The sequence below is a fragment of the Lupinus angustifolius genome, chromosome LG18 (genome assembly GCF_001865875.1).
Source record: "Lupinus angustifolius cultivar Tanjil chromosome LG18, LupAngTanjil_v1.0, whole genome shotgun sequence".
Lineage (NCBI taxonomy): Eukaryota > Viridiplantae > Streptophyta > Magnoliopsida > Fabales > Fabaceae > Lupinus > Lupinus angustifolius.
The window spans coordinates 14,395,815-14,421,586 of record NC_032026.1 but is presented as its reverse complement, the minus strand read 5'-3'; the positions used below and the strand labels follow the sequence as shown (position 1 = coordinate 14,421,586).

Below are 25,772 nucleotides of genomic sequence, written 5' to 3'. Positions count from 1 at the left end.
CATGGCCATAAATGCTGATATTTTTTCTATCCACAAGATTTGAACCCGGGTTCTTACTTAAGGCGAATCAAGTATGTACCACTTGAACCAACACTCGTTGGTCTTTATACAATAATAAGATACTTATTATATTATCCTCCATAGCATATTCAATTACAGCCTACTATTTAAATTTTTGTAAAATTTATAAGCAAAAACCAATACCCAAAGCTGTGGTAAAAAAATTACCTAAATGGGTAGCCACTAAACCACTAGACTCCATGCAAGACCACATATGGAAATTAGAGGCAAATTATAAGCTGGCTTCAAGCATAATTAGACCCAACTATAAAAACGCCATCACTTTTCTCTTTCTTCCTAAGCAAAGGACATGCCATTAGTGTATACTATGTACCCACAGAAGCAACCATTTTTCGTCAAGTGCTTAATATGTCACATACCACTTAACAAATTCAACATCAACTTTACTTGCATCCCATACTTGCTTGATCATATCAGAGCAGCGTTATTAAGGAATATAGATAAGGGCTTGGCTGAGTGGGACTAGTGCAGGACCAAGTGTAAACCCATTTTAGATGACACACAATAGCGAATAAACAAACCATGGGCTATACATTTGAAGTTTGTTTGAGATGTTAGATTTTGGAGGAAAAAGAAGAAAAAAATGAAGGTTTGAGAGCCATAAAATACAATTGTGAGATGACTCACAAACCTTTTTTTTCTCTCTAAAATCCAATTTCCAAACAAACCCCTTAGAAAACCAGGGATCAAATTTTAAAATAAATGAATTTGAAACAAAATATTATGGGACAAACTTTAAAGAAAAAATAACTTAAAAGGATTAATATAGTAGTTTTGCCTATTAGCACACCCACCTTTAACGTGTTTGATGTAATTCTTGCAGGAATTATACCTTTTCTTTTTATTGTTTCTTATTCAAATTTTGCTGCGCATAAAAATTGAATAAAATTATAATTTCTTTCTCAGTAAATAGTACATGCATAAGTGAAGCTACTTTAGAGAATAAAATTAAAATTTCTTTAGAAAAATGAAGCCTTATCAAATAAAACAAATGCAAACTAGGCCTGAAATGTGTGCGGCCCATTAAGCAATTAATCCACTTAAAAAAATTCAATTAGTATTGAAAATGAGAACCCGACCCGAAAACCCAATTGATTAGAAAGGAAAATGAAAATGAAAATGAAAAAGGAAGGCTTTCAAAAACTCTACAATACCAACACATAGAAATTTTCCCTCTCGGAGCAAGAAGTAATTCTGAGCATTGAGCATAAGTGAATTGTAAAACGCACCGTTTAGTATTTTAACTCATCATTTTGCTATTTGGAGAAAATCTGAATCACTCAGAGTGAGAAATGGAACGAAATCTGAACGGGTCCACCGTTTCGTCGATTTCCTCTAACGCAAGATCTTCTTCTTCAACGCTTCAACCTAACTACAATAGCCGATTAGTTCAAGTAAAACTCACTCTTCCTTTCAATTTTTCCTCAATGATGCACTTTTTGTTCTACAGCTACTTCGTAAACCCTAAATGCCTTTTAATTACTAATGCACTCTTTCACTGCAACATTTTAACTCTTTCGTTTTCATTTTGAATGATTATAAGCTTATTTTATAGTCTTTTGCTTCAATTTGTAATTTGAGATGCCTATAATTATTTTAGTAGTTTTGAACGGTGTACGGCAAAAGGAGATCATTGTAGTAAATTGATAGGGCTGTGTGTAGTTCGTGTTTACCGAACCTACGAAGCAATTGAACACCTCTAGTGTACTTCCATGGACTTATTTGTAATACAGTTTTTATTTGGTGGTCCTTAACATGTGTGGATTATTTGTTGTGACCTAATGGCGAGGGAACTTGTTAAGTTAAGACAATACCCTGTGCATTAATTGTGGTGTATGGGACCTACCGAGAAAGCTTGCATTGATGGAAGTGCTTGTCGTCTGCTGAACGTATTCATAATCTTAAATTTATCTATGTCAAATGCTTCATATTGTTGGCGTTTGCATTTGAATCCTTATTTTAGCTTTTTTAAATCTGTATTTGGGCTGTACATTGTTAACCACCATGTTACTGATGCAGAATGGAGGTTAACATTTTACAGTGTACTGAGGAAAGAAAACACAATAAATGGTCTGTGATGTTCAATTTCAGGAAACGTTGGAACACTTGGCGTCCATTGATCTAATTGAATTGTGCAAAGAAGCTAAAGTTGAGCGATGTCGGGCAACTAGAGATTTGAGAAGCTGTGGTCGTTATGTCCACCATGTGTTAAATTCATGTGGTCATGCCTCATTATGTGAAGAATGTAGCCAACGGTGTGATAACTGCCCAATTTGTAGAATCCCAATTCCAAAAACTGGTGCTAGACTGCGTCTCCGACTTTTTTATGAGTGCATAGAAGCTGGTCTTATTTCCAGAAGGTGTGATGAAAGATTTCAAGAAATAGAAGACGGGGAGAAACGACTAACTGCTGATGTCCAATGTCTTTATTCTCTGTTTGATGTTGCACTTGAGAATAATTTGGTTTCTTTAATTTGCCACTGTATCCTTTTCTGCGTCGGTCGTTTTCAGCATTTTTTATTTTTAATTCCTATTGAAGTATCAAAACTAAAATAACATAGATGCCTGTTAATTATTAAGAAGAAGCATATTATAAGAATTTTTCTTCTAATATGGTTCTTCTTTGTTTTGTCATTTCCCCCTTTGTCCCCACTTTTGAATTTTCTTTAACAGAAATTTTACAGACATTACAGATGTATGTATGGATGAAACTGCTGTTTCCAGTGATCCTGTCTTAGCATTTTTGTTGGATGAAGTGGTTGTGAAGGATTGGTGCAAGAGGACATTCAAAAATATCTTAATTGAACTACAGGGAATTTGTATCCTCAAAACTTCTATGATGTTTCTATTTAAAGAATTAAAGTTCATTACAATTATATCTTTTATCAGATTTGTTAATATGTGTGCTCCCTAACAATGTTTACCAGATAATCTTGATGTTGTAGGAATGAAAGGGAGATTGAGTTCACTTATGAAAATTTCATTATATTTGAAGGGAATAACAAATGTGTTAGAAATTTTGGAGTCATCATTTAAGGCTACTCTTTTAGCACAACTTCATGATTTGCACCATCTCCATGAGAGCATAATAAAGGCGAAGCAGGTTTAGTCTTGCTGGGTTTTACAATTTTACTATGATTAATTTTTTATTTTTGACTAGCTGATGAGCTGTGAAGTCATCATGATAAATAATTAGATACTGTGGTTCTTGTAATGATATTTATAGCCATTGTCCTTATGGTTTGTGCTCATTTGATGTTGAGCGTTTGTGGTTCGATGAGATTGTTAACCTAATCTTGAAAATTGTGGATGAAAATTAGCAACCTTTGATGTAGCAGCTCAGAATGATGTAAGGGTGCCTGTTGGAGAAGTGGAAGATGTTTGTCCTTGTTCTTTAATGAATGTTGTTTGTGTAGCCTGTTTGGTTATACACTTATACTCTTACTCTATCTGTCTTCCTCTGTTCCAGAAGTATGGAGGTGTGATCTTCTTTTCGGTTATTAATTGGTTGTTTTAATTGTTTTACCCAGCACCTGGAGATTATTATTTGGTGTACCAGACATCAGTATTTGGAGGATGTGAAATCTCGTTTTACTGATAGTTCATCATGGGCTTCGGTTGTCCGTAAACGTAAATCAGAAGCTGTTAGACGTGCTTGGCCTGATGCTATAAATCAATCCGTGGAGTCAACAGGACACAATGGATCTCTATTTATTGAAGATGCTTTGAATAATCTTGATTTGGAGGAGAGCTTAGTACAGGAAGTTGGAGAGGGATTAGAGGTTTCATCCTTGCAGATGGATGGAGCACCATTTTTGAGGTCCAAAACTGATCAAGTGCTGGGTTGCTATCCCTTCAATAATCTTCGTACTGCTGCTGACCTACTCTTTTTACATGGAAGTTCTGATACGGTGATTGCTAAACAAGCAATTGTATCCTTTTTCCTCTGCCATTTATTGTGGGTTTTCAACTCTGGAATTTTCTGTCGGTACTGGTTATTATTTAGACCAATGTTACTTTCTTTCCTTAACTTCTGTAGTTTCTGTATTATTTGTATGATCGTCACTGGACAATTCCTGATGGAATATGGAGACACATAGTAGAGGACTTTTCAGCCACATTTAGTATTAGCAGACACTCATTACTTGAGTCTTTAACTTTTTACCTTTTGGATGATCATACAGAAGAAGCTTTACAGGTAATCTCAACATGTTACTCATGCTCAATGATTCTAAACCCATGTCTTCAATAAATTTTTGTATATCTTTACACTGGTGCATCACCTTTGATGTATTGAGTTTCTTTAGCCACTTACTGATGATAAGAATCGTCTGTATCCAGGGATAAAATGTAGGTGCTATATGGGCCATCAATTATTGCAATCTTATATTTGATCCTTGAAATAAAGTATTAAGAATGTAATTGGTCTTAACTTGTTGATGTTATTCCAGGTTTTTTGCTTTTAATTAAAGGGTGCATATTCTTGTTTTCATTCAAGTATAATACCCAGGGTGTTTATTAAGTGCATCAGTGGCATTTCATAATAACACCAAGATATTATTCTGTTAGGAGTTGTCATTTAAATTTTTTGTTTCAAGTTGTAATATTGAATATTAATGTGGACTCCTTTTAATTTTAGTGTAATATAAACTATTATTATGTTAGGAAGCTTGTCGCCTTCTTCCTGAGATTTCTGGACCAGCATTACATCCCAAAATTGCTGAAGTACTGTTAGAAAGGGGTAGCCCTGATACAGCTCTTATGGTTTTAAGGTGGACTGGGCGTGATAGTGGACCACTCATGATTTCGCTTAGAGATGCTGTAACTGCAGTGCGGGTGAGGGTTGAGTGTGGGCTTCTGACTGAAGCATTTATGCATCAGAGAATTCTCTGGACCAGAGTGAAGGAAAAACATTTCAATAAAGGAGCACTTGGGGGTACTTCTGACAAATTAAAAGGCCAATGTAGTAATTGGGTAGAGTGGGTGGAGGCCTTGGTAACTGAGATTTGTTGCCTCTGTATTAGGAGGAACTTGGCTGATCGAATGCTTGAACTGCCATGGAATTCTGACGAAGAGAAATATATACACAAATGTCTTTTGGATTATGCCATTGAAGACCCCCAGGGGACTACAGGAAGTCTTCTTGTTGTGTTTTACATTCAGGTATTTCATTTCAGTTACTGGTTCTATACTGCTCTACTGGTTTATGGTTTTGTTAGCGAATCTATCTTGAGGTATTTTCTGTTGTAGTTTTGGAATCTAGTAAATGTCACTTTGCTATCCAATGTTAAGGTTTGTTCCAAATCATATATCAATATTGTCCACCTAAATTGGCTTAGCATATACGTGGTAGTTGGTAGCAAGGCAATTCCTCATGCATTGATTTTTAGTACCTACTTTCACCATATCTTTTCTTTTTCAATAATCAATACCAATGCTCATATTCAATAATCTATACCTATGCTCATATTGGCTTAGCATATACTTTGTCCTAAACTGAGGATAATATTTATATTTAAAAGAAAATGAAAAAGAACTTGTGGCTTATAATTTGTCTGTGTTTCAGCGCTACAGATACTCCGAAGCATACCAAGTCCATATTAGACTTGAAAAGATAGAGCAAGACTTCATTTCAAAAGGTTCTGTAAGTCAAGAATTTCTGCCAAGATTAGAAACCGCTATTCGGTGGAGGGCCAATTTGATTGTAAGTGGTTTAATTTTTTTAATATTGAAGGAAATATGTTCTTCTTATCCTTGAAACATGGCAAGCATTAGTTATTGTTCTGGGCATATGTCACTGCATTTGCTGTGCTCATATTCTATTAAAATGCTCATTAGTTGGAGTGAGTTTTTTCCTGAGTTATAATGAAAATGGGTTTTTCGTTGATACACTGGAAACACAACAAGCATGTATGCATTATGGGTGGTCAATTTAGTTGTATATGGTGTAAATAATAATTTGATTAAGTTCTATACCAAAGCATGCAGAAATTTCATGTTGCAGCATGAATTTATTGTGTAGTATGCATGACATTGCCAAATAGTGTGTCATTATTGCAGTTCTAACCTTCATTTTTTTAGTAGATTTGGCATATTCTTAGTATGAGTATTTGTGATGATTATATGTTTGGATAAAACAGAATAGATCCTTGGAGTTGTTGCCAGAAATTGAGCAGCACAAATTGAGGAGCGGAAAGTTGACCGAGGACGCTGTTATTTCTCATGAAGAAGTTGAAATCCCCGTTAAATTTGATGTTCCTCCAATTCAGGATTCTAGGTCCACCAGTTTATTGATTCCCTCATCTGCGAACTCTTCCTCCATGCTGCATAATGATCATACAACTGGTTTGCTGAGTTCGTCGGCTTTAGGAACTTCAACCAAATTAGGCATACCTTTCCCCACTACCGGCCCTGAGCTTGGTAATTTCGGTTCCCCATCTTATCACCATGAGGGGTTAATTACCAGTAACGAGAGGGTGACAAATAACAGAGGTAAAATTGGAAAAATTCTTAGATATGATAACACTCCAACTCCAAGGAATCGTAGGATCCGTTTCACGAATGGTTCACCTTTGAAGGGAGTTAACAGAACATCACCAAGCAGTTCCCAGGAAAATAAAGTGGACAAAATCCCACCAGGAGTTGAACATAATTTGCTTTTTGGTAATTATCAAACTACCCCCCATGGGAAGGCTAAAGCTAAGCATGATACTAGATCTGGGCGCAGCTATTCGAAAGACTTTGCAAATGACCTCCGAAATATGTCTAGCTGGAATGTCAAAGCACATAAAGATGATATAAGTTGGAATGTAGAGTCTACTGGTGGTCCAATGGAGGTTTCTCAGAGGTAAGAATCTGGTTTCTGCTATTGATGTTACATATGCTTTCCATATATCAGAGCATTGCATGCATTATCCTAATGCTTTTTAACTGAAACCGATTATGTTTTAAAATATTTGTAGACTGAATCCTTCTATTTGTATTTTATTTCTCTAGCTATATGGAGAAGAAATTAGATATGGGAGAAAATATCAATGGTGGACCTCGATGGAGATCTGATGAAACAAGTGATGAGGATGAGGAGCAGGCCCTCGAAAAAGCTATGGATATAGCTCACTATGCAACTCCAACTAGGACAACTAGAAGAAGCAGATTTGCCATGAGATGAGAACACAAACCTTTTTTTTACTAAAGATCTGTTTTGCGAGTTGATTTTTGAAGGAAGGGAGAGAAATGCTTGAGAGTCCTGAAATTAACTTAGTGAGATTGCTCTGAAGCATTCCATTTCCCTTCATTCCTCTCCGATGCTGTACTTATAAGCAGAGCCTAAAGAATCATACGAGGATAAGAGCTCTGCCGTTTGGAAATTCTAGTTTTCAACTTTTTACTTTATGCATTTAGAGTGGTTTTAGTTGTGCAGCTATTTAGCTAATATTCAGCAAGGGAAATGTTAATTTTATTGGTTCATTTCCGAACCCTTTTCTTTCAATATTTATAAGAGTTATAATTCTAGCGCTGTAGATCGATTCTTTTAAACTAATGACGTTTTCTGCTAATTCTAGAAGTCATATAATGATATATTATGAATAAATGGAGAGGGTATTGTTCAGAAATTAATGTGGTCAACTATAAACTATACTTTCTTTCGTTTGTACACGCACTCTCTTCGGGTCAAATTATTTTTTATTTTAAAAATGTAAATAATAAACTAGTTATATGATGCCTCTCACATGTTTTATGATATTGAAATAAAAAGTCCATCCTGAAATCATAAATCCATAACGAATGGATTTATTAAAAAAATTGGTAGGGATTTTATTACAACCTCGTTGAGATTTTGAAATTCAGTTTCTATCTTTCATGGCCAGAGAGTCAGAGACCAGTGTTCAGGTGGGTTGAATCGCACAAATGAAGAAAACCACCTGAGTTCTTTGCCAACACACCCAAATTGATATATCCCACATTATTCATCAATCCACATAAGTAGAGAATTTTTATTAACTCGTATCTCATTACTAACAATGATGATATAATTATTTGTTGTCTGGTTGATAAAATGTATATCTCAACTTATGCTCATTGCCACTTAATTGTTGTTTCCATGTGAGTTTCTTTGCCACTCATGTGTTGTGAATAATGAGCTATTGATTGTTAATCTTATCAATTTACAGTAACTTTTACATTTTCTTAGTAAACAATCCTAGAGTCACACATTTGTACCCCACACTTATTTTTCATGAAAGGAGCCCAAACAAAATGTAAAACTCTATTGTTAATTCAAGAGATTTGTGGTGTATATGTCTAACTCAATTGTTCATTCTATATTTATTGAGTAGTAGCAGCAAAACATACCTGGAAAAGGGATGAAGCAACAATTAGAAATTCTGTGCAGCATTTATACTTTGTTTCTTTTTCATAAGCATATGGGTGCATTTATACTTTGTTTCTTCTTCATAACCATATGGGTGATTTTCTTTCCACTAGCTGCAATACTTTGTCCTAATTTTTTTTAAAATCTATGTGAGTTTCTTGTGTAACATTTTTTATTACATTTAAGACCGATGATTTAATATGATATGTGTGGTTACATTCCTTGTGATGCAATTGCACTTGATGATGCTTTTAATTACAGTGAACATCATAAAGTTGTATGAACATGCATGAAATGGTCCTATGAATGATTCAATTATTCCGGATGACTTTTATAAGTATATTCAACCAATATTTAAGCAATAATGAAATGCTAGACTGTAGAGGATATTAAATTTGGATGTTGATAGGAGGAAATTTATTAACACTATTATACAGAAGTGTTAATAAAACTGTAGGAAAAGGATAAATAAGATTTTGAGTACAATCGTAGAAATTTGTTTGGGATTTTGAATTATCTTTTTTTTTTAAATTTGTTAATAAATTTATTTATATTTTAAATTTTGTCCAATAAGTTTTATTTTCAGATAGTTTTACACTTTTATTGCTTTAAATTATCTTTTAACTATAGAATTTTACAAAATTAACTAAAAATTATCACAACTTTTCATCATGAATTTAATGACATCAGCAATACTAAAAATTTGAACCTGGCTCAGCAACTTATGAAAAATGATTTGATAAGACCAAAATAAAGCAAAAAACTTATGAAAGTAAATTAAAAATAAAAATAATTTAAAAGTAGAAATTTAGTAGCTATACTTTCTACACTCATCTCCTCCTTAAAAGTTTTATAATGAGGGTTTTATTTACGAATTGATTTTTGAAGAGAAAAATAATAAAAAAAAAGTAAAATTATTTTACAAGTATATTTAATAACTATAAAGCATTCTCTTTCCCTCCTACCCTCTAACAAAAACAAACATAAAAAACTTATGTATTGTTTTTATTTTATTTTAATTAAATAATAATAATTGTGTTAACCTAATTTAAAAGTTACTAGTTAGTGAAGAAAAACAGAAAGCATGGGCCCAGCCCAAAGACATGTTAGAAGCCCATTAAATAGTGGCGCTTCTATAAAATGTAGTAACACATACAAACCCTACCTTTCTCTTATTTGGTGCGTTGAGCTTCAACTTACGTGACTGCGCAATGGGTACTGTGTCTCTCACTCTTTCAATCTCTTGTTATGTTCTGTTTTCCGTTTTTTAGTTCCATTCATCAATCTATTCGTTTTAATTTGATATGCATTTTTAATATAAAGCATTCTTTGTTTTTTAATTCTTTATTCGTAGATTAAATTTGGATTCATAATTTGTCTATCAACTAATGTAATAATAGAGTAATAAGCTGTCGACTTAGCTGAAAATTCATTTTGGTATATGATAAGCTGATATGAATTATAAGCTAACTTATGCTTCTTTATTTTGATTTGCAACCTTAAGAGGGTTCAGGGTTTTAGTGTAAAAGCCATAATAAGAAAAAATAGTTTTCTGTCTTCAACTAGCACTAAGATTTGTTTTTGGGATCATAGTTTTAAATATATATTTTTCATTTTTTAAATAGACCAATGTCATTTTTGTGTTCTATTTTCGTGGTGGTTGAAATGTTATTGCTTTTCACTGGCATGTACCATGCAATTCTTACTCAGCTTGGAGAACCTACTTCTATTTTGTTAGATTTCAGAATCTGGAGTACTATTAAATTTTTGAAAGCTAATGTCATGCGTACTTGCGTAGTTGTTTAAAAGTACAATGCCCAATTATTATTTGGCGAACCAATTTATTATGCATTCTATTAAGCATTTTGATACATTAACTATGCATCAATTTTTTGTTTTACTTTGATATAATGTTTGATTTTGTTTTGTTGTTCTGATTGACAATAGGTGCCTATAAGTATGTCTCTGAGCTTTGGCGCAAGAAACAGTCCGATGTCATGCGATTCTTGCAGCGAGTAAGGTGCTGGGAGTATAGGCAGCAACCTTCCATTGTTCGCCTGACAAGGCCTACTCGCCCGGACAAGGCTCGTCGTTTGGGTTACAAAGCTAAGCAAGTAAGACATTTTTCTTCTGTTTCTTCTCTCATAATTTGTTTCTTGTGGGCTTGTACACATCTTTTTCCTCTGCTAGAGGTATACCATTTATTTTGCAGTGATCTTGTAATGGTTTAGTAATTGCATAGCCGGTTATACCTTTCGATAAATACATAGCTGTATAATTGCATAACTGGTATGCCCTTGTTGAGCTGCTTGTCCTTGCCTCATTTGTTATGGTTTAGTAATGATTGTGATCACTTTCTAGGGTTATGTTGTTTACCGTGTTCGCGTTCGGAGGGGTGGCAGGAAGAGACCAGTTCCCAAAGGTATTGTCTATGGTAAACCCACAAACCAGGGAGTTACTCAACTCAAGTTTCAGCGTTCGAAGAGGTCAGTTGCTGAGGAGCGTGCTGGTAGGAAACTTGGTGGCCTTAGGGTCCTCAATTCTTACTGGGTCAATGAGGTATACTATTATATTACTTATGTTAATTTGAAGCCTGCCGCCTGCGTCATGTAGTTGTGGATCACATGCTTATTCTCGTACCGGAATATGTTTTTTCAGGATTCCACTTACAAATACTTTGAGATAATTTTGGTGGATGTTGCTCATGCTGCCATTTAAAAATTTGAACCTGGCTCAGCAACTTATGAAAAATGATTTGATAAGACCAAAATAAAGCAAAAAACTTATGAAAGTAAATTAAAAATAAAAATAATTTAAAAGTAGAAATTTAGTAGCTATACTTTCTACACTCATCTCCTCCTTAAAAGTTTTATAATGAGGGTTTTATTTACGAATTGATTTTTGAAGAGAAAAATAATAAAAAAAAAGTAAAATTATTTTACAAGTATATTTAATAACTATAAAGCATTCTCTTTCCCTCCTACCCTCTAACAAAAACAAACATAAAAAACTTATGTATTGTTTTTATTTTATTTTAATTAAATAATAATAATTGTGTTAACCTAATTTAAAAGTTACTAGTTAGTGAAGAAAAACAGAAAGCATGGGCCCAGCCCAAAGACATGTTAGAAGCCCATTAAATAGTGGCGCTTCTATAAAATGTAGTAACACATACAAACCCTACCTTTCTCTTATTTGGTGCGTTGAGCTTCAACTTACGTGACTGCGCAATGGGTACTGTGTCTCTCACTCTTTCAATCTCTTGTTATGTTCTGTTTTCCGTTTTTTAGTTCCATTCATCAATCTATTCGTTTTAATTTGATATGCATTTTTAATATAAAGCATTCTTTGTTTTTTAATTCTTTATTCGTAGATTAAATTTGGATTCATAATTTGTCTATCAACTAATGTAATAATAGAGTAATAAGCTGTCGACTTAGCTGAAAATTCATTTTGGTATATGATAAGCTGATATGAATTATAAGCTAACTTATGCTTCTTTATTTTGATTTGCAACCTTAAGAGGGTTCAGGGTTTTAGTGTAAAAGCCATAATAAGAAAAAATAGTTTTCTGTCTTCAACTAGCACTAAGATTTGTTTTTGGGATCATAGTTTTAAATATATATTTTTCATTTTTTAAATAGACCAATGTCATTTTTGTGTTCTATTTTCGTGGTGGTTGAAATGTTATTGCTTTTCACTGGCATGTACCATGCAATTCTTACTCAGCTTGGAGAACCTACTTCTATTTTGTTAGATTTCAGAATCTGGAGTACTATTAAATTTTTGAAAGCTAATGTCATGCGTACTTGCGTAGTTGTTTAAAAGTACAATGCCCAATTATTATTTGGCGAACCAATTTATTATGCATTCTATTAAGCATTTTGATACATTAACTATGCATCAATTTTTTGTTTTACTTTGATATAATGTTTGATTTTGTTTTGTTGTTCTGATTGACAATAGGTGCCTATAAGTATGTCTCTGAGCTTTGGCGCAAGAAACAGTCCGATGTCATGCGATTCTTGCAGCGAGTAAGGTGCTGGGAGTATAGGCAGCAACCTTCCATTGTTCGCCTGACAAGGCCTACTCGCCCGGACAAGGCTCGTCGTTTGGGTTACAAAGCTAAGCAAGTAAGACATTTTTCTTCTGTTTCTTCTCTCATAATTTGTTTCTTGTGGGCTTGTACACATCTTTTTCCTCTGCTAGAGGTATACCATTTATTTTGCAGTGATCTTGTAATGGTTTAGTAATTGCATAGCCGGTTATACCTTTCGATAAATACATAGCTGTATAATTGCATAACTGGTATGCCCTTGTTGAGCTGCTTGTCCTTGCCTCATTTGTTATGGTTTAGTAATGATTGTGATCACTTTCTAGGGTTATGTTGTTTACCGTGTTCGCGTTCGGAGGGGTGGCAGGAAGAGACCAGTTCCCAAAGGTATTGTCTATGGTAAACCCACAAACCAGGGAGTTACTCAACTCAAGTTTCAGCGTTCGAAGAGGTCAGTTGCTGAGGAGCGTGCTGGTAGGAAACTTGGTGGCCTTAGGGTCCTCAATTCTTACTGGGTCAATGAGGTATACTATTATATTACTTATGTTAATTTGAAGCCTGCCGCCTGCGTCATGTAGTTGTGGATCACATGCTTATTCTCGTACCGGAATATGTTTTTTCAGGATTCCACTTACAAATACTTTGAGATAATTTTGGTGGATGTTGCTCATGCTGCCATTAGAAATGATCCAAGAATCAACTGGCTTGTCAATCCAGTGCACAAACACAGGGAGCTGCGTGGTCTCACTTCTGCTGGTAAGTCCAACAGAGGTTTAAGGGGCAAAGGACACCGTTACCACAAGAATCGTCCATCCCGCAGGGCTACATGGAAGAGAAACAACACCCTTTCCCTCCGCCGTTATCGTTAAGTTTGCTGCTGTTATTTTTTTACATTCTCTGGATACTTATTTCAAGACAGTGTTTGTTGTTTTTACTTGAAATTATTGAGTTTTGAACGAGTGTCAAGTCTCTATAAATTGTTGAGTTTTGATTGTGCTCTTTTTGATTGCTCGCATGTTTGGATTTGCTTGCTTTATCTATTTTTATTACTTGTGGGTTTTTTCGCAGAAGATGTTTTCACCACTTGGCAAAATGTTTTGGTTGTTAAATTAAAAAGTACGGGATTATTTATTATTTCAAAAGTAATTGTAATTTTCTTAAGAGCTATTATTATTATTATTTTCGGCAAAGGAAAATCTGTCGTCATTTCTTGTGATATTTTAATTTAAGTGTTAAAATTCAGTTGCATGTTGTTTCCCTAATTGTCAATAATCAATGGCAACGAACAACAATCTATTACTTGGTACATAATAAAAAGTTATCTAAAGTTTTATTTCAGTTTTGAAAACTTTTTGTAAATGATCTATCCATTTATTTCAGTTTTGAAAACTTTTTGTAAATGATCTATCCATTTAAATCTTTTTTTATTAATTAGACCATTCAAATTTAGTAATCAAACTTTACTTTTAATTTTCCAAACACCCTCATTTTTTCCTTGTGTTCACCTCTCACGCTCTTATCTCCGCCAAACTCGCTTCCGTAAATCTCCCAGTCACAGACCTTTCACAATGTCCGCAACTCCGCGTGCATTTATTTGAGTGTTATCAACCTGAACACAGAATACCATCATGTCTATATAGCACTTTGAAAGCCAATGTTTCTATTTAGGGGTGGTATTCTTTTTCTAATTTTCTCTGGATTTCCATTGTTGCTATAATAATGGACTAGGACTCTGACAAAGAAATTGTAAGTTTAATTAATGTAAGAGATACAGATTGAACCTTTTTTGCGGAACTATATTTTTGCAAACTCCAAAAACGTAGAAAACAAACAAAATGTGTAAAGCATATTCCTAAACACATTTCTCATGAACAGGTATACATTAGACAAATTCTAGTGTAAACAAAGGAAAAGTAATGTACTCACTAATGTAGCAGATGGAATAACAAAGAACTATCAGGCTAATAGAAAAGATTTTTTGTGGAAGCCAACTCTAAATTTTCCTGTATCTCTGAAGCTAACTCTGAATATTTTCCTTGGTGTACCATTCCTTAAGATTCTGCAACGCTTGTCGAATTGTATCCTCATCTTGATTGGAATATTTTAGGCATAACAAGCGTTGTGAAACATGGTAATACTTCTGTACCGAATGATACTGCAAGCAGTTAACTCCCATCCTTTTTACCTCCTAATGATAACAGCAAATGAATATCCTATGTTAGAAACTGGTCAATAACATCCATTATGTTTAGCTGTATATTCATATTGTTGTTTCCACGTGATCTTCAAGTTACAAGATAAACATCTTTAGTACCTTATTATTGCACCAAAACTCACCAGGCCGGAGTCTGTTCACACTTTATAAACATCCTATGTTCGAGTACAAAGTTTCATTGAAGTACTTAAAACCTTTTAAAATTTAAGCACTTAGATTCTCTGTAGACTGCTGTTTATGAAAATAGTGGGAATTGAATTTTCACCTGGAGTGTTTTGAATTTATGGGCTCAGGCTTGATTATTGTCAATAACTAAGAAAACTGAGAACTAAAAAAATGTAAACAATTTAAATTAAAACCCTATTTTTGAGAAGTTGTGTGGTTATGATAACCTTTTCTGCTATTCTGGATGTGACCATTCTGGCTGTCTCAATAACCGAACTTGGTAATCCTGCTGCTTCTGCTAATAGAAGGCCATAATGCGGGACATGTCTTGGTCCTTCCTTAAGTTGAAACTAAGTAAAGCAGAATTTCAGTTCGCAGATAATCATCCCAACATAAGAACAAAATATGTAGAGGTACCACCTTGAAATCTATATGGTTGTTTTTTAAGTCAACATGAAAGTGAAGAATTTTGACGTTGGGATACATTGTTGCTAGTTGCGATAAGTTCTCCATGTGAGTGGCAAATATGGTATACCTGAAGGAAGGGGTTAAAAAAAACTCAAGAGAAAAAATCGATTACATTAGCAAAAGATAAAAAATAAGACAAGTTCTTATGATGGTTGATGAAAGCTCTATACTAAGACAAGTTTGAAGATTGAGCTAAAACATTCGGTTTCTTAGTTATACAAAGTCCATGTCACTTAAGTTACTAAATGGCTACTGGTAGGTGAAAATCAAGTAACAGTTACGCTTTAAGTGACAATAGATGCTCGCAGCAACTCCATGCCATTGCAAATCCATCAGAGGACGAAGTAGCCCTCCCGAGTTCATCCATAACAATCAGACTCCTGTATCGAACAGAGTATTTAGAAAAAAAACTGTGATGTGTCTTATTACTCAAATTCTGATATTTCTGTGTAATAATTCAGTCAACTGAATTGATTTAGATTGATATCTACACCAACAACGAATTCTTAGTCCCACAAAGTGGGATCAGCTAGATTAGATATGTCCGTACTATATAACATTAAAAATGCAAGATGTGATAAATAAATAAAAATAGGAGTGAAAGGGGTATATAACATAATTGTTGCTATAAAAAGGGTGGTCTAATGCATAAGGCTCCAAACCAGTGGGTATGAGGATGATAGATATATACAAATTGTTGCTTTTGAAATTTAAGTTTATAGCATTCAAGTGACAAGACAAATAACCTTAATATTGCAGTGAGGCTCATGTAATTACTATAACACTTTTTTTCTTTTTCCATTTCATTTTGGAGGTTACAAAGCAGAGAATGATTCTTAATGCGATAATGAATCTGTGATATAAATGATTGGTTTCTGGTATAGAACCTAGAGTGAAGAAGATCAAAGGTGCATTACCTTTCTGAGACATTCTGCATGATAAAAGCTGTCTCCTTCATCTCTGTCATGAACTACACATCCAAATAACCCGATATAATTTTAAACAACATGATCAGGACATAATTAAATAGCCTGAAACATGTGCTAGAAATCATACTGTACTAGAGTTTGATTCAAGATTATCAACTGCACCCATCCTTGTAAACAAACGATCAACTACCCTAAGAGTAGAGAAGCGAGCCGGAACATAACACCCAACTTGAGCAAGTATTACTATGAGACACACTTGTTGAAGATAGGTACTCTTTCCACTCCTGGGGGCAAGGAATGTAGAAAATAAATCCCCAAACTAGCTATGCTTCATGTAAAATAGGTAGCACCGAAAAAATTGGAAAAATAAAACAAATAAACTGTTGCAGTTCACTAAAGAACCATGTCAGAAGCACACATTAAATTTAATGACCGATGCCAAGTAACTTATTGTCCAAAGAAAAATGCACCAGACATGTTCTTGTCAGAGTCAAGTCTAGCATAAACTTATATAGTTTTTTGGAATTTTTATAGCAACATACTCATCTGAGACATTCCCAATAAAAATCATTGTCTCCTTGGTGCTTCATTTGCCGATTATTGTGTTATTTGCATCACTAATAAGTCCTTAAATGGTTCCTTATTCTTTCTAAAAGCATTTAGTCATGATTCATAATAGTTAAAACTTAAAACTCATCTGGAATTTTACTATTTCTGTCATCAGTCATCCTTTATAAAACATTTGAAGTCCGCGAAACAGAAATTTCTTACATATTGGGGCCTGTTACAATCACCATATTTGCAGCTTCAGACAGAAATAGATTATTGGCCTACAGAGAAAAATATTAATTTACTAAAAAAGATAGTGCATAAAAAATGTATGGCATGTTTGTTGGGGGAGGCTGGAGTTATAAAATGATTATTGGATATACTCATCACATACAATGAAATCCTCATGTATGCTCTCTAGGATTGGGTGTCTACCAGAATCAATTGCCATTGGCCCATTCTCTAGCAAATAAAATAAAATATCAATCAACAGTTTTGTTTATCATACTACAAAAGTGGTACAGAACTTCTACCAGTTTTCTTACCGGTAAATTCTGGTCTTACATATCGATCAACAGGCTTAGTGGATATCATCTGAGCAAATGAATTCACAATCATATCCAACAAGCACAAGGCCTCAGCAAGCAGTGTCAACACAGAGACATTCTCACGAATGGCATCCATAAGTTCTGTAAAAAATACAAGTTAAATAAATCAGTTTAGTCCCGTAAGCTTGAATTAAATACTTTTAGACTGCTAATAAAACGTCTTCATTACCCAACACAGTTATTTTACCAAAATAAATACACAGGATGAAAAACATTTAGTTCACTGCCAAGAATATTCAGTTCACAGAGGATGAAACAAAAAAAGGAAATGGAGAGAAGGAAATAAAATAATATGTTGAATTTCACCTTTTTCTGATGCAAATGTTTTTAAGAGGAAAAACTACCCGTTCACAAACCCAACAGATAAGAGCAAATACTAGAGTTAAATCCCTAATATAATTCTTCCAGGTAAATTACTAGCTAAACAAACAGATAAATAGACTGTTCAGACTTTAGATCGTGTTAACACAAGAAATATGCATAAACAAAACATTAGTACTTTAGTTAAGTAGGACTCCAATTTCAATAAGCTGAATCTCTCATAATTTCTCATGAAGACTACCATGCTAACTGGCATTTCCTGTCTAAATTCCATTAATAAACATAAGCAATAACCAGACTTATCCAAATCATAAAATGGTCTCAGTAGTTTCATTTCTCGGAACTTGCCAACGTCAAAGTGAGTTGTGTAACCTATGCAAAGATCAACAGAGTAAACATGAAGCATGTGAAAGTTTGTAATGGCAGGTGGCAGCACACTTAGAACTACCTTCTAGGCAAACCTCTGTTCTTGTAAAGCAGTCCGCAGATGCAGATTTATTTCTAGCATTCAACTGCAAATTTCATTACAATAAAAGAAAAACAGAGTTTTAAGAGCCGAGACAAGCTTCTAATGAAAGAAGTGCACTAAAAAATGAAAAAAGATGGTTGCATTTTATACGTCAATATTTTTCTGGTCGAAAAATACTTTTGGGACATCCAAGAAAGGATAATTTCACTGTTGAAAAGCCCTAATCAATGACAACGTGACTGAGAACTTATAATCATCGATGGCATATGAGCTGTCTTATATTATATAACAAAAAATCTCAATAAACTGACAGGAGGCAGATGGAACAGAAGGATTGTTTTCCTCTCTGGTATTCGTCCATCAGAAGTGATTATTTGGAACAAAGGAGTTGGCCTGACCATGGTCCCATCAAACTTCAATGCACACACAATAAATCCTTTACACAAGTAGAACTCTAACCAAATATGTTGTCAAACAAGTACAATTTCAATCATGCTTACAGATTATCACTTCACCATTATTGTAAGTTGAATATAACTCGTGTGTATGAAATCCAAATGATCAAATTACTCACTGATGCAAGTTCCAAGGTTGAGCAGTGAATGTTGTGCCCATGTTTTACTACCTAATATAAGTCACAAGAAACAAGGTTCAGGGAAAACCGGAACCTTTAAAAGGGTAAAAATATAGCAGCAGAAACCATAATCCCTAACCTGAATGAACTTGTTTGGAAGGTTTCCTTGAATATTTTTCTGTGGTATCACAAAGTGGAATCCCTGCCTGTTTTTAAAGATTAGCTTTAAATTGGGCAACTTGAAATCCTCCCGATATTTGTTTGCTAGATTGTGGATAGCTGAGAATGTAACACCAAATGCTATAGGAAATCCTCATATGGTATGATGCATTCCAAGAAAGGTTACACGGTTGACAAGAATGAAAACTGAAGCAAGCAAGTTTAAAAACCTTCACTGGTGTCACAAAATGATCTTCGTGAAATATCCAATAGACCATCAATCCCAGCCTTAACAGCAAAACATTGTTGAGTGCAAGCAACAAAAGGTACCCGTGCATGAAGCACATCTTCATCAATAACCGTCACTATCCTGAAACAAAAGTAACTCCTAAAGACATGAGTTGATAGTCATATTGTCTAAGTTGAAACAAAATGTTCTTACAACATATAAACTTTTATTCTTCTAATCAGTTAGTGTATTGTCTGGCAAATATTTTACTTTGCCAATGTCATGTGACCAGATAGATCTGAAGCTTTCTATAGACTGTTTTAGACTCGAGATTGACTATTTTCTATTGTGTATGTAGTTGGGCAGTGAAATAGGATGGAGGACTTCATATTAATTAGGAACTATTGTAGTCAGGTCCCATTATAATATGCTCATAGGCAAAAAGAAACCATAGCATACCTTTTCTTAATAAGATCATATTTCTCATTTTCACATACTGACTTGTAGATATTTGAAAGGAGGAAACTTTTTGCATCCTTAAGCACCTGATATGTTTATCACAAGGGATTACTTGTAACTTTAAAAAAATGATGACTTTAGGAGATGGGGAGCCTTGGTGCCACAATTAAAGTTGTAGCCACACTAGGTCATAGGCTTGAGTCGTTCAATCAGCCACTTGAAAATGCAAGGTAAGGCAACCTACTATAGACACTCATAGTGGGTCCAGAGTCTGACCCTTCCATGGACTATGCACTGCTGCACATAACGGGAGCTCTATAGCGCCACATTGCCTCTTACTCATTTGTGTGCACGAGTGTTTGATAGAGAGAGGGGGAGTACCTTAGAAAGTAAAGGAAAAGCGTCCAAAGCAGTTTTAAGGAGAATAACACTTGATACAAGCACCTGACTCTTTTTAGCATGATCAATTGCCAAGGCTTCATTAGTAACTTTCTTTGGCTTAAAGCAGAAGTGGCATAATACTCTATCTGAGTTAAGAGAACCAAACAGTTCTGGATTACTACCAAAGGTGTGTAAACTTCTTAAAGACTATTGATCCCTTCAACTACTTACCAGTCTCCTTTGGAAATTTACGCAAAACCTGACATAGGCCGAAAAATAGTTGTTCATTGCTCATCAATTCATCCTAAAATGAAATATTAGAGGGCGAGTAATAAATAATCAACATAAAGAATACTCTTAGAAACTCTATGAGGTAGTGTTCGAGTTTAAAATTTAAATCAGAACAAAATCATGAGTTCAGATAGTCTATAAAAATACCCAAGTTCTAAGATTCAGACCAGAGAACTGAAGGGTGACAAAGGATAACATGAGAACAGAAATCTATAATAAGGGTGGACTTGCACAAATGGGGGAAATGGTAAAGAAACTGAGAGGCTGGGAAAGAAAGTAACTCATCCAACTAATGAGGAACATATGAAATAGCTGAGAAGAGAGTTGAATCAATGTAACGGACACACTGACCAGACAATCAAGGCGAGCATTGATAGTTTCAATGTCTTTTAGAGGCTGCAACAGATTGGCACGAAGAAGCCTAGTCCTGGTGGAAACAAAGACAATGTCAAATAGCTAAATGCAGCATTACGAAACTTGTGTTGATCATACATACCCTCCGATAGTTTTAGTTGTCTTGAGCATGTGAAACAGACTTCTCTTCTTGTTGCAAGTTCCCAGTAGGGCAGAATGAAATGGCTCAATAATTTCCAAATTTTGGACACTTCCATTAGCCACAAAATCAATTAGCATAGACTAAACAGACGCTACATGAAAATTAAACTGGATTTCATATCCAAATTTTTATTACAGGAAAAAATATCTTACAAAAATAAATTCTATTTTCAATCAGAAAGGGCAATCAGTCCTTTCAGTTACCATAAAGTCTAGGGCATTCATTTTTTAATGTGTTCATCTACTTAAAAGAAACATTTTATGTAACATTAACCTTAATCAATCAATTGTTGATTGGTTTTTACATGTGCAGGTTGTAAACATTGTTTTCACAAAATTTAGAAAGATATAGTGATTTTGCGAAATATTTGTAGATCAAAATATAATTAATGTTTAATGTGCTGATAAGTTTCCTTGGCACTAACCTCTTAGCTAGAGTTTCTTTTAGAATTAAAGACTTCATATAATTTTCAAAAGCATTACCTATATAAGTTTCCCTGTCAGATGTCATCATATACAATTTTATTTCTTATTTAAAAGATTGGCTCCTTTTTGTATCAAGAAGGAGACAATTTAACACTTCAGAATCATCATTAATAATTGAAACATGCTTTGCAATATTTTCTAAAATTTCTCTATGAAATTATAGTAATAATGAAGAGTGCAAAAAACTGGCTCTATCTTCAACAGGAAAATAGGCCACATGAGAGTACGAAAAGCGGAAGAAAGATGATGGCAGGGGAATGGGAAAATTGCCAACACGGAGAATATAAAATAAAGAAGACCAGACTAAGTCTTCATAGGCTCCTAAAAGTTTTACATTGGCCCTTTTAAGGAAAAGGAAAGGAATTCCAGTCTGTTTATTCCCCTCTCCCTTGGGGTTTTGACTTCTATATAACGTATCACAAATAAAGAGCATCTATCAGCTCAGAAGAGCAGGAGCGTACCTGGTCACATCAATATTCATGTGATCAAATGATCCATTAAAGGTGACCTGAGATAGTGAAAATGCAAAGGAAAAAATGAGGAACTCAGTCCTCAATGCAGTAAGTGTAGAATTTTTTTAATCTAAAAATAGACATGGGAATTTTGTGGTTAAAGTATTAGACTTTGGATGTTGCAGTCCTGAGGAATTAGTGACCCAATGAATGTCAGACAACGATTGGTAGTTTACAATGTAAACACTTGCAGAAAAACTTCAAAGGTTTAGAAATATCATAAAGGACGAGTGTGCATGAGAACTGAATATAATTGAAGCACTGCAATGGAATGTTTCAAAGATATGGCAAAGGGCCGAAATAGGATACTGCCACAGGAACTTATTAAATTGCATTATGAATCAAATAAAAATTACACCCTCAACACCCTTTTCCAATTTGAAATTTATTTACTCCAGAATAAAAACGGAACTTCTTTTATACTTCACAAATCACATATGGGTTTTGCCCATTCGAAAAAGATATCTATGCATCTTGGTTTTTTTCTAATATTTCAATATGTGTGGGCCATGAGTAATCTCAAATGCCAGGAAAGAGATGACTCTATTTACTACTTTTAGATTGAGATTGTGACAATATTAGTGAATGTGCATATGGGCAGATCTACATGATGCAGTCGTATACAACCTATTGATGTATGATTCTTCCTCTCCCAACTTTGTACAACTTCACCCGTGGTTTCCCTACTTAATCTCAAAGGGAACAACATTTATAGTTGTGGAGGGCTATAAATACAAAAGTTGTGTAGGTAGCATTCTATTTTATTTTTTGGTACAATGCTAGATAAGCAATATTGACTGGGGGGGTGGGAGTAACTTATCCCAAAAAATAAATTAAGGTATATTTGTGACTACAGAACACGTACCGATAATGAGTGATTGGTAACAACAACCCCCTTTTCTGTTTCCATCCTATGCAAGTACAGTCAAAACTTAATTGCAGGCAATCAACAGTACAAAAATGAGGATAAATATATGCATAAACATGTACACGATATTGGTTTTCATAACCTTAAAAAATATCCATAAAAAGGTGACTGGTTCAGTAGAAATTTAGAAGGAAATAATGCACACAGCACTAACATTCAGGTGCTAAGTGCCTCTTGTAGCACAGTAAGATGAACACGAGAAATAAAACGGATGTAGTGGCTAAATTTTGAATCACCACTGATACAATGGCTATTGTCAAATTTTAGAATTACTGATTTCACAGGTGAATGCAAGGTTCCGAAAGGTAATTATTCCAAGTTAATATATTGCGACGGGTTTGCATAAATGTAGAATTTCACTGCAGTCCTCAAGTGAGCTTGAGATTTTGATAGTTTTATACAGAATTTATTGGATGATGTTAAAATCATAATCTGCGAACAGGATCAGGATCTATATAAACACATGGATCCATACATCTCGATCACAGATGAAACAGTAGAAAAATAATTGAAATCAATCAAAAATATGTTTCAAAACAAATGGAAAGGAAACAAAAGAGGAAACATAAATCATGGATTGGCTCTCTCGGCCACTTGCTTAGGAATAAAAAAATTGGGTGTTATGTAAATACCATGAATAAGGTTTGTTCTTATGCATGGGAATTATATTAAATATTCCATTCGATAAAGAGAAAATTTAAAACAGTTAGGGTTTTTTGAAATTTGATGCAGTTACTAATTGATGATAAATCAAATTTCAACATTCAAGGTAATCTCTACATATTCAACTTCAAGAATAACTAAGTAGTGGAATTACCACTTTATGGTGGCGGCAGCAGCAGCCAGACAGAGATAGTACTGCTTGTAATAAGTGTCCAAACCAAGTGCTGAAGGCTCCTTGGCAGCTAGGTTTTTTATTAAGATAGCGCCCTAAAGTACAAAACTTCAGTCAGATCAAGACCAAAAACATGTAATAGAGCAACATCCTAAATCTTGAAATCAACATAAAGGCAGTATATAATGGGACCTTGGTGTCATCAAAAAAGCCACGGGCCAGTACTACCTGCATAAATAAGGACTCTGAATAAAAAGAACCTCATAGACAGACATCTTGCACTTAATTTTGCATTGAAAGCACAACCACAGGAAATGATAAGGATAGAACATTACCTTCTTGACTGAACCATAAAATCTATTAACCAATTCTGTAACTGCTGCTGTAGAATTGGATGCTAACTTGTCTGGAGGGATAATGATCACAATTGGATCATAGAAATGCAGCAATGTCCTTGTGTTTTGATAACAACTGCTAGTTTCAATATATTGAGACAGATGCAATGAAGCAGACCTTAAATCAAAAGCAGCTAGTCCAACCTGTCCCAGATGATTGATTCCAGTTAGGCACTATAAAATTCATTAATCTGAAACCAGTTCCTTAAATCTGTAATAAAAATTGTAAAGAAATTCCTCCAGACAACCTCAAAATTCTAAATTCAATAAAGCATGGGATTTTGAACTGGTGTATCCTTCCTCTTTTTTTATGATAACCAAATAATACAACATAAAGCTCCTTTGTCTGATTATTATTATTCAACACCAATGATCTTCCTCAATACACTACTTAAGCCCATACAAGATACAACCAAAAGTTTCTTCGCAAAGCAGTTAGCTAGTAGAAGACATGTTTTTATTCTTTACAACAGTTTACAGTCTAACTTGCTTCAAGTTTAGGATCATTCTGGTAACAACCGATGCATTAGATATCTTCTTCCAAAATCAAATCCTATGTCTACATATTTCAAAAGGGAAATGAAAGAACGACATGGAGTAACTAGCTGAGAATGGGAGGGCACTACAGACCTGGTTAGGGGTTGATTATTACTTGTCATATTTTACCATAGCCACAAATACAAGAAAAATGTGAAAAATGTTAAGTAACAAGACTTTGGTGCAATTCTTTAAATGCTTGCCGTGCTATTTTCTAAAAAGAACAAAACATGTGTAATATTTAATGCATATGTGTAATGTTATTGTTGATGAACCATTATATGTTATATTCTTATTGGCAAACAACACCACAAGTAGGTACCATAAAACAAACCTAAGTTTGTACAAACATTAAATATTTACCATGGTAGCAAACTAGCAAATATGGACCAAAAGATGGTACGTAATCTTAGCTGGTAACAGATGGACGTAAACCATAACAACCAGCAAGAATTAAGAATACAAATTAAAACAAAATCGGAATACATAAACTTAACACGTTCCGTATCAACTAAAACTAGTATCCACGGGCACATGTCCTTCAAACAAATAACTAAACATGTGGAATTGAAATTAAACTACAATTCTAATAACACATCGTATATATTGAACAACTGCACTTAACGACATTGCAAATTGGAAATCGAGTCTACACATGTGTCCCTGGCTATTGCTTTATTTAAGTTCCTAATACGTGTAGATTTACATAGGTCAAGAACATTCAAAAGTCAAAACCGCAGTATAAACGATCACGAAATGATTCGGAAAGGTGTTTGATAATCTACTATATCGAACAGAAAACTTGAAGCGGAAGTAAAATGGAAAGGAACTGAAGAGAAAAAGAGATCACGAAGATGAATTTTGCTTTATCACATTCAGAGAGTAAATCGAAGAACGGTTAAAGAAAAATCTAAAATCGAAACCTCTTTGGCTCTATTTTCGATTATACCGATCACGAAGCTCGAACTCTCTCCACCGTCGTCCTCCATCGTCAGGTTTCAAATGATAGCTTTCCGCGCCGCACGGTGTGAGGGATACTTATAGGGACGCGGTTACGTTCGAATTGGAGCGGGAACATTAATTTCTAAACTCTTAACTACTTTGCGTTGAGAAGTGATTTACGATTTCTAAAGCAAATTCTTTTTTTTTTAAACTCTTAAATAAACAATGCCTTCATTTTTTTTTTTAAAAAAAAGAGGAA

At 34.3% G+C, this 25,772-nt stretch overlaps 3 protein-coding genes across 5 annotated transcripts; 2 read left to right on the top strand and 1 right to left on the bottom strand.

The window, feature by feature from the left end:
* LOC109333124 (E3 ubiquitin-protein ligase HOS1-like) lies at positions 1,260-7,572 on the top strand. The gene is made up of 10 exons (XM_019568413.1): positions 1,260-1,475; positions 2,173-2,563; positions 2,766-2,900; positions 3,009-3,184; positions 3,612-4,013; positions 4,121-4,279; positions 4,747-5,244; positions 5,648-5,785; positions 6,222-6,928; positions 7,078-7,572. Exons 1-10 carry the CDS (start codon positions 1,374-1,376, stop codon positions 7,247-7,249), a joined length of 2,880 nt encoding a protein of 959 aa, XP_019423958.1. The 5' UTR covers positions 1,260-1,373; the 3' UTR covers positions 7,250-7,572.
* Positions 9,586-13,517, top strand: LOC109333138 (60S ribosomal protein L15-1-like). 2 transcript variants are annotated; one of them, XM_019568445.1, is made up of 4 exons: positions 9,586-9,667; positions 10,400-10,566; positions 10,814-11,011; positions 13,130-13,517. In XM_019568445.1, exons 1-4 carry the CDS (start codon positions 9,664-9,666, stop codon positions 13,373-13,375), a joined length of 615 nt encoding a protein of 204 aa, XP_019423990.1. In that variant the 5' UTR covers positions 9,586-9,663; the 3' UTR covers positions 13,376-13,517. The 2 variants fall into 2 exon arrangements, with proteins under 2 accessions (XP_019423990.1, XP_019423988.1); XM_019568443.1 differs by lacking the exons at positions 9,586-9,667; positions 10,400-10,566; positions 10,814-11,011 and adding exons at positions 11,606-11,686; positions 12,419-12,585; positions 12,833-13,030.
* Positions 14,387-25,703, bottom strand: LOC109333475 (DNA mismatch repair protein MSH4). Of its 2 annotated transcripts, XM_019568976.1 has the most exons (24): positions 25,495-25,703; positions 23,975-24,178; positions 23,832-23,867; positions 23,622-23,734; positions 22,742-22,787; positions 21,826-21,872; positions 20,820-20,927; positions 20,675-20,750; positions 20,264-20,336; positions 20,033-20,178; positions 19,652-19,737; positions 19,194-19,333; positions 18,944-19,083; positions 18,805-18,855; positions 18,210-18,273; positions 17,378-17,521; positions 17,227-17,294; positions 17,055-17,113; positions 16,411-16,567; positions 16,272-16,324; positions 15,636-15,734; positions 15,307-15,421; positions 15,114-15,236; positions 14,387-14,694 (listed from the first exon to the last, which is right to left on the bottom strand). In XM_019568976.1, exons 1-24 carry the CDS (start codon positions 25,558-25,560, stop codon positions 14,524-14,526), a joined length of 2,385 nt encoding a protein of 794 aa, XP_019424521.1. In that variant the 5' UTR covers positions 25,561-25,703; the 3' UTR covers positions 14,387-14,523. The 2 variants fall into 2 exon arrangements, with proteins under 2 accessions (XP_019424521.1, XP_019424522.1); XM_019568977.1 differs by lacking the exons at positions 23,622-23,734; positions 23,832-23,867; positions 25,495-25,703 and having other exon boundaries at positions 14,388-14,694; positions 23,975-24,085.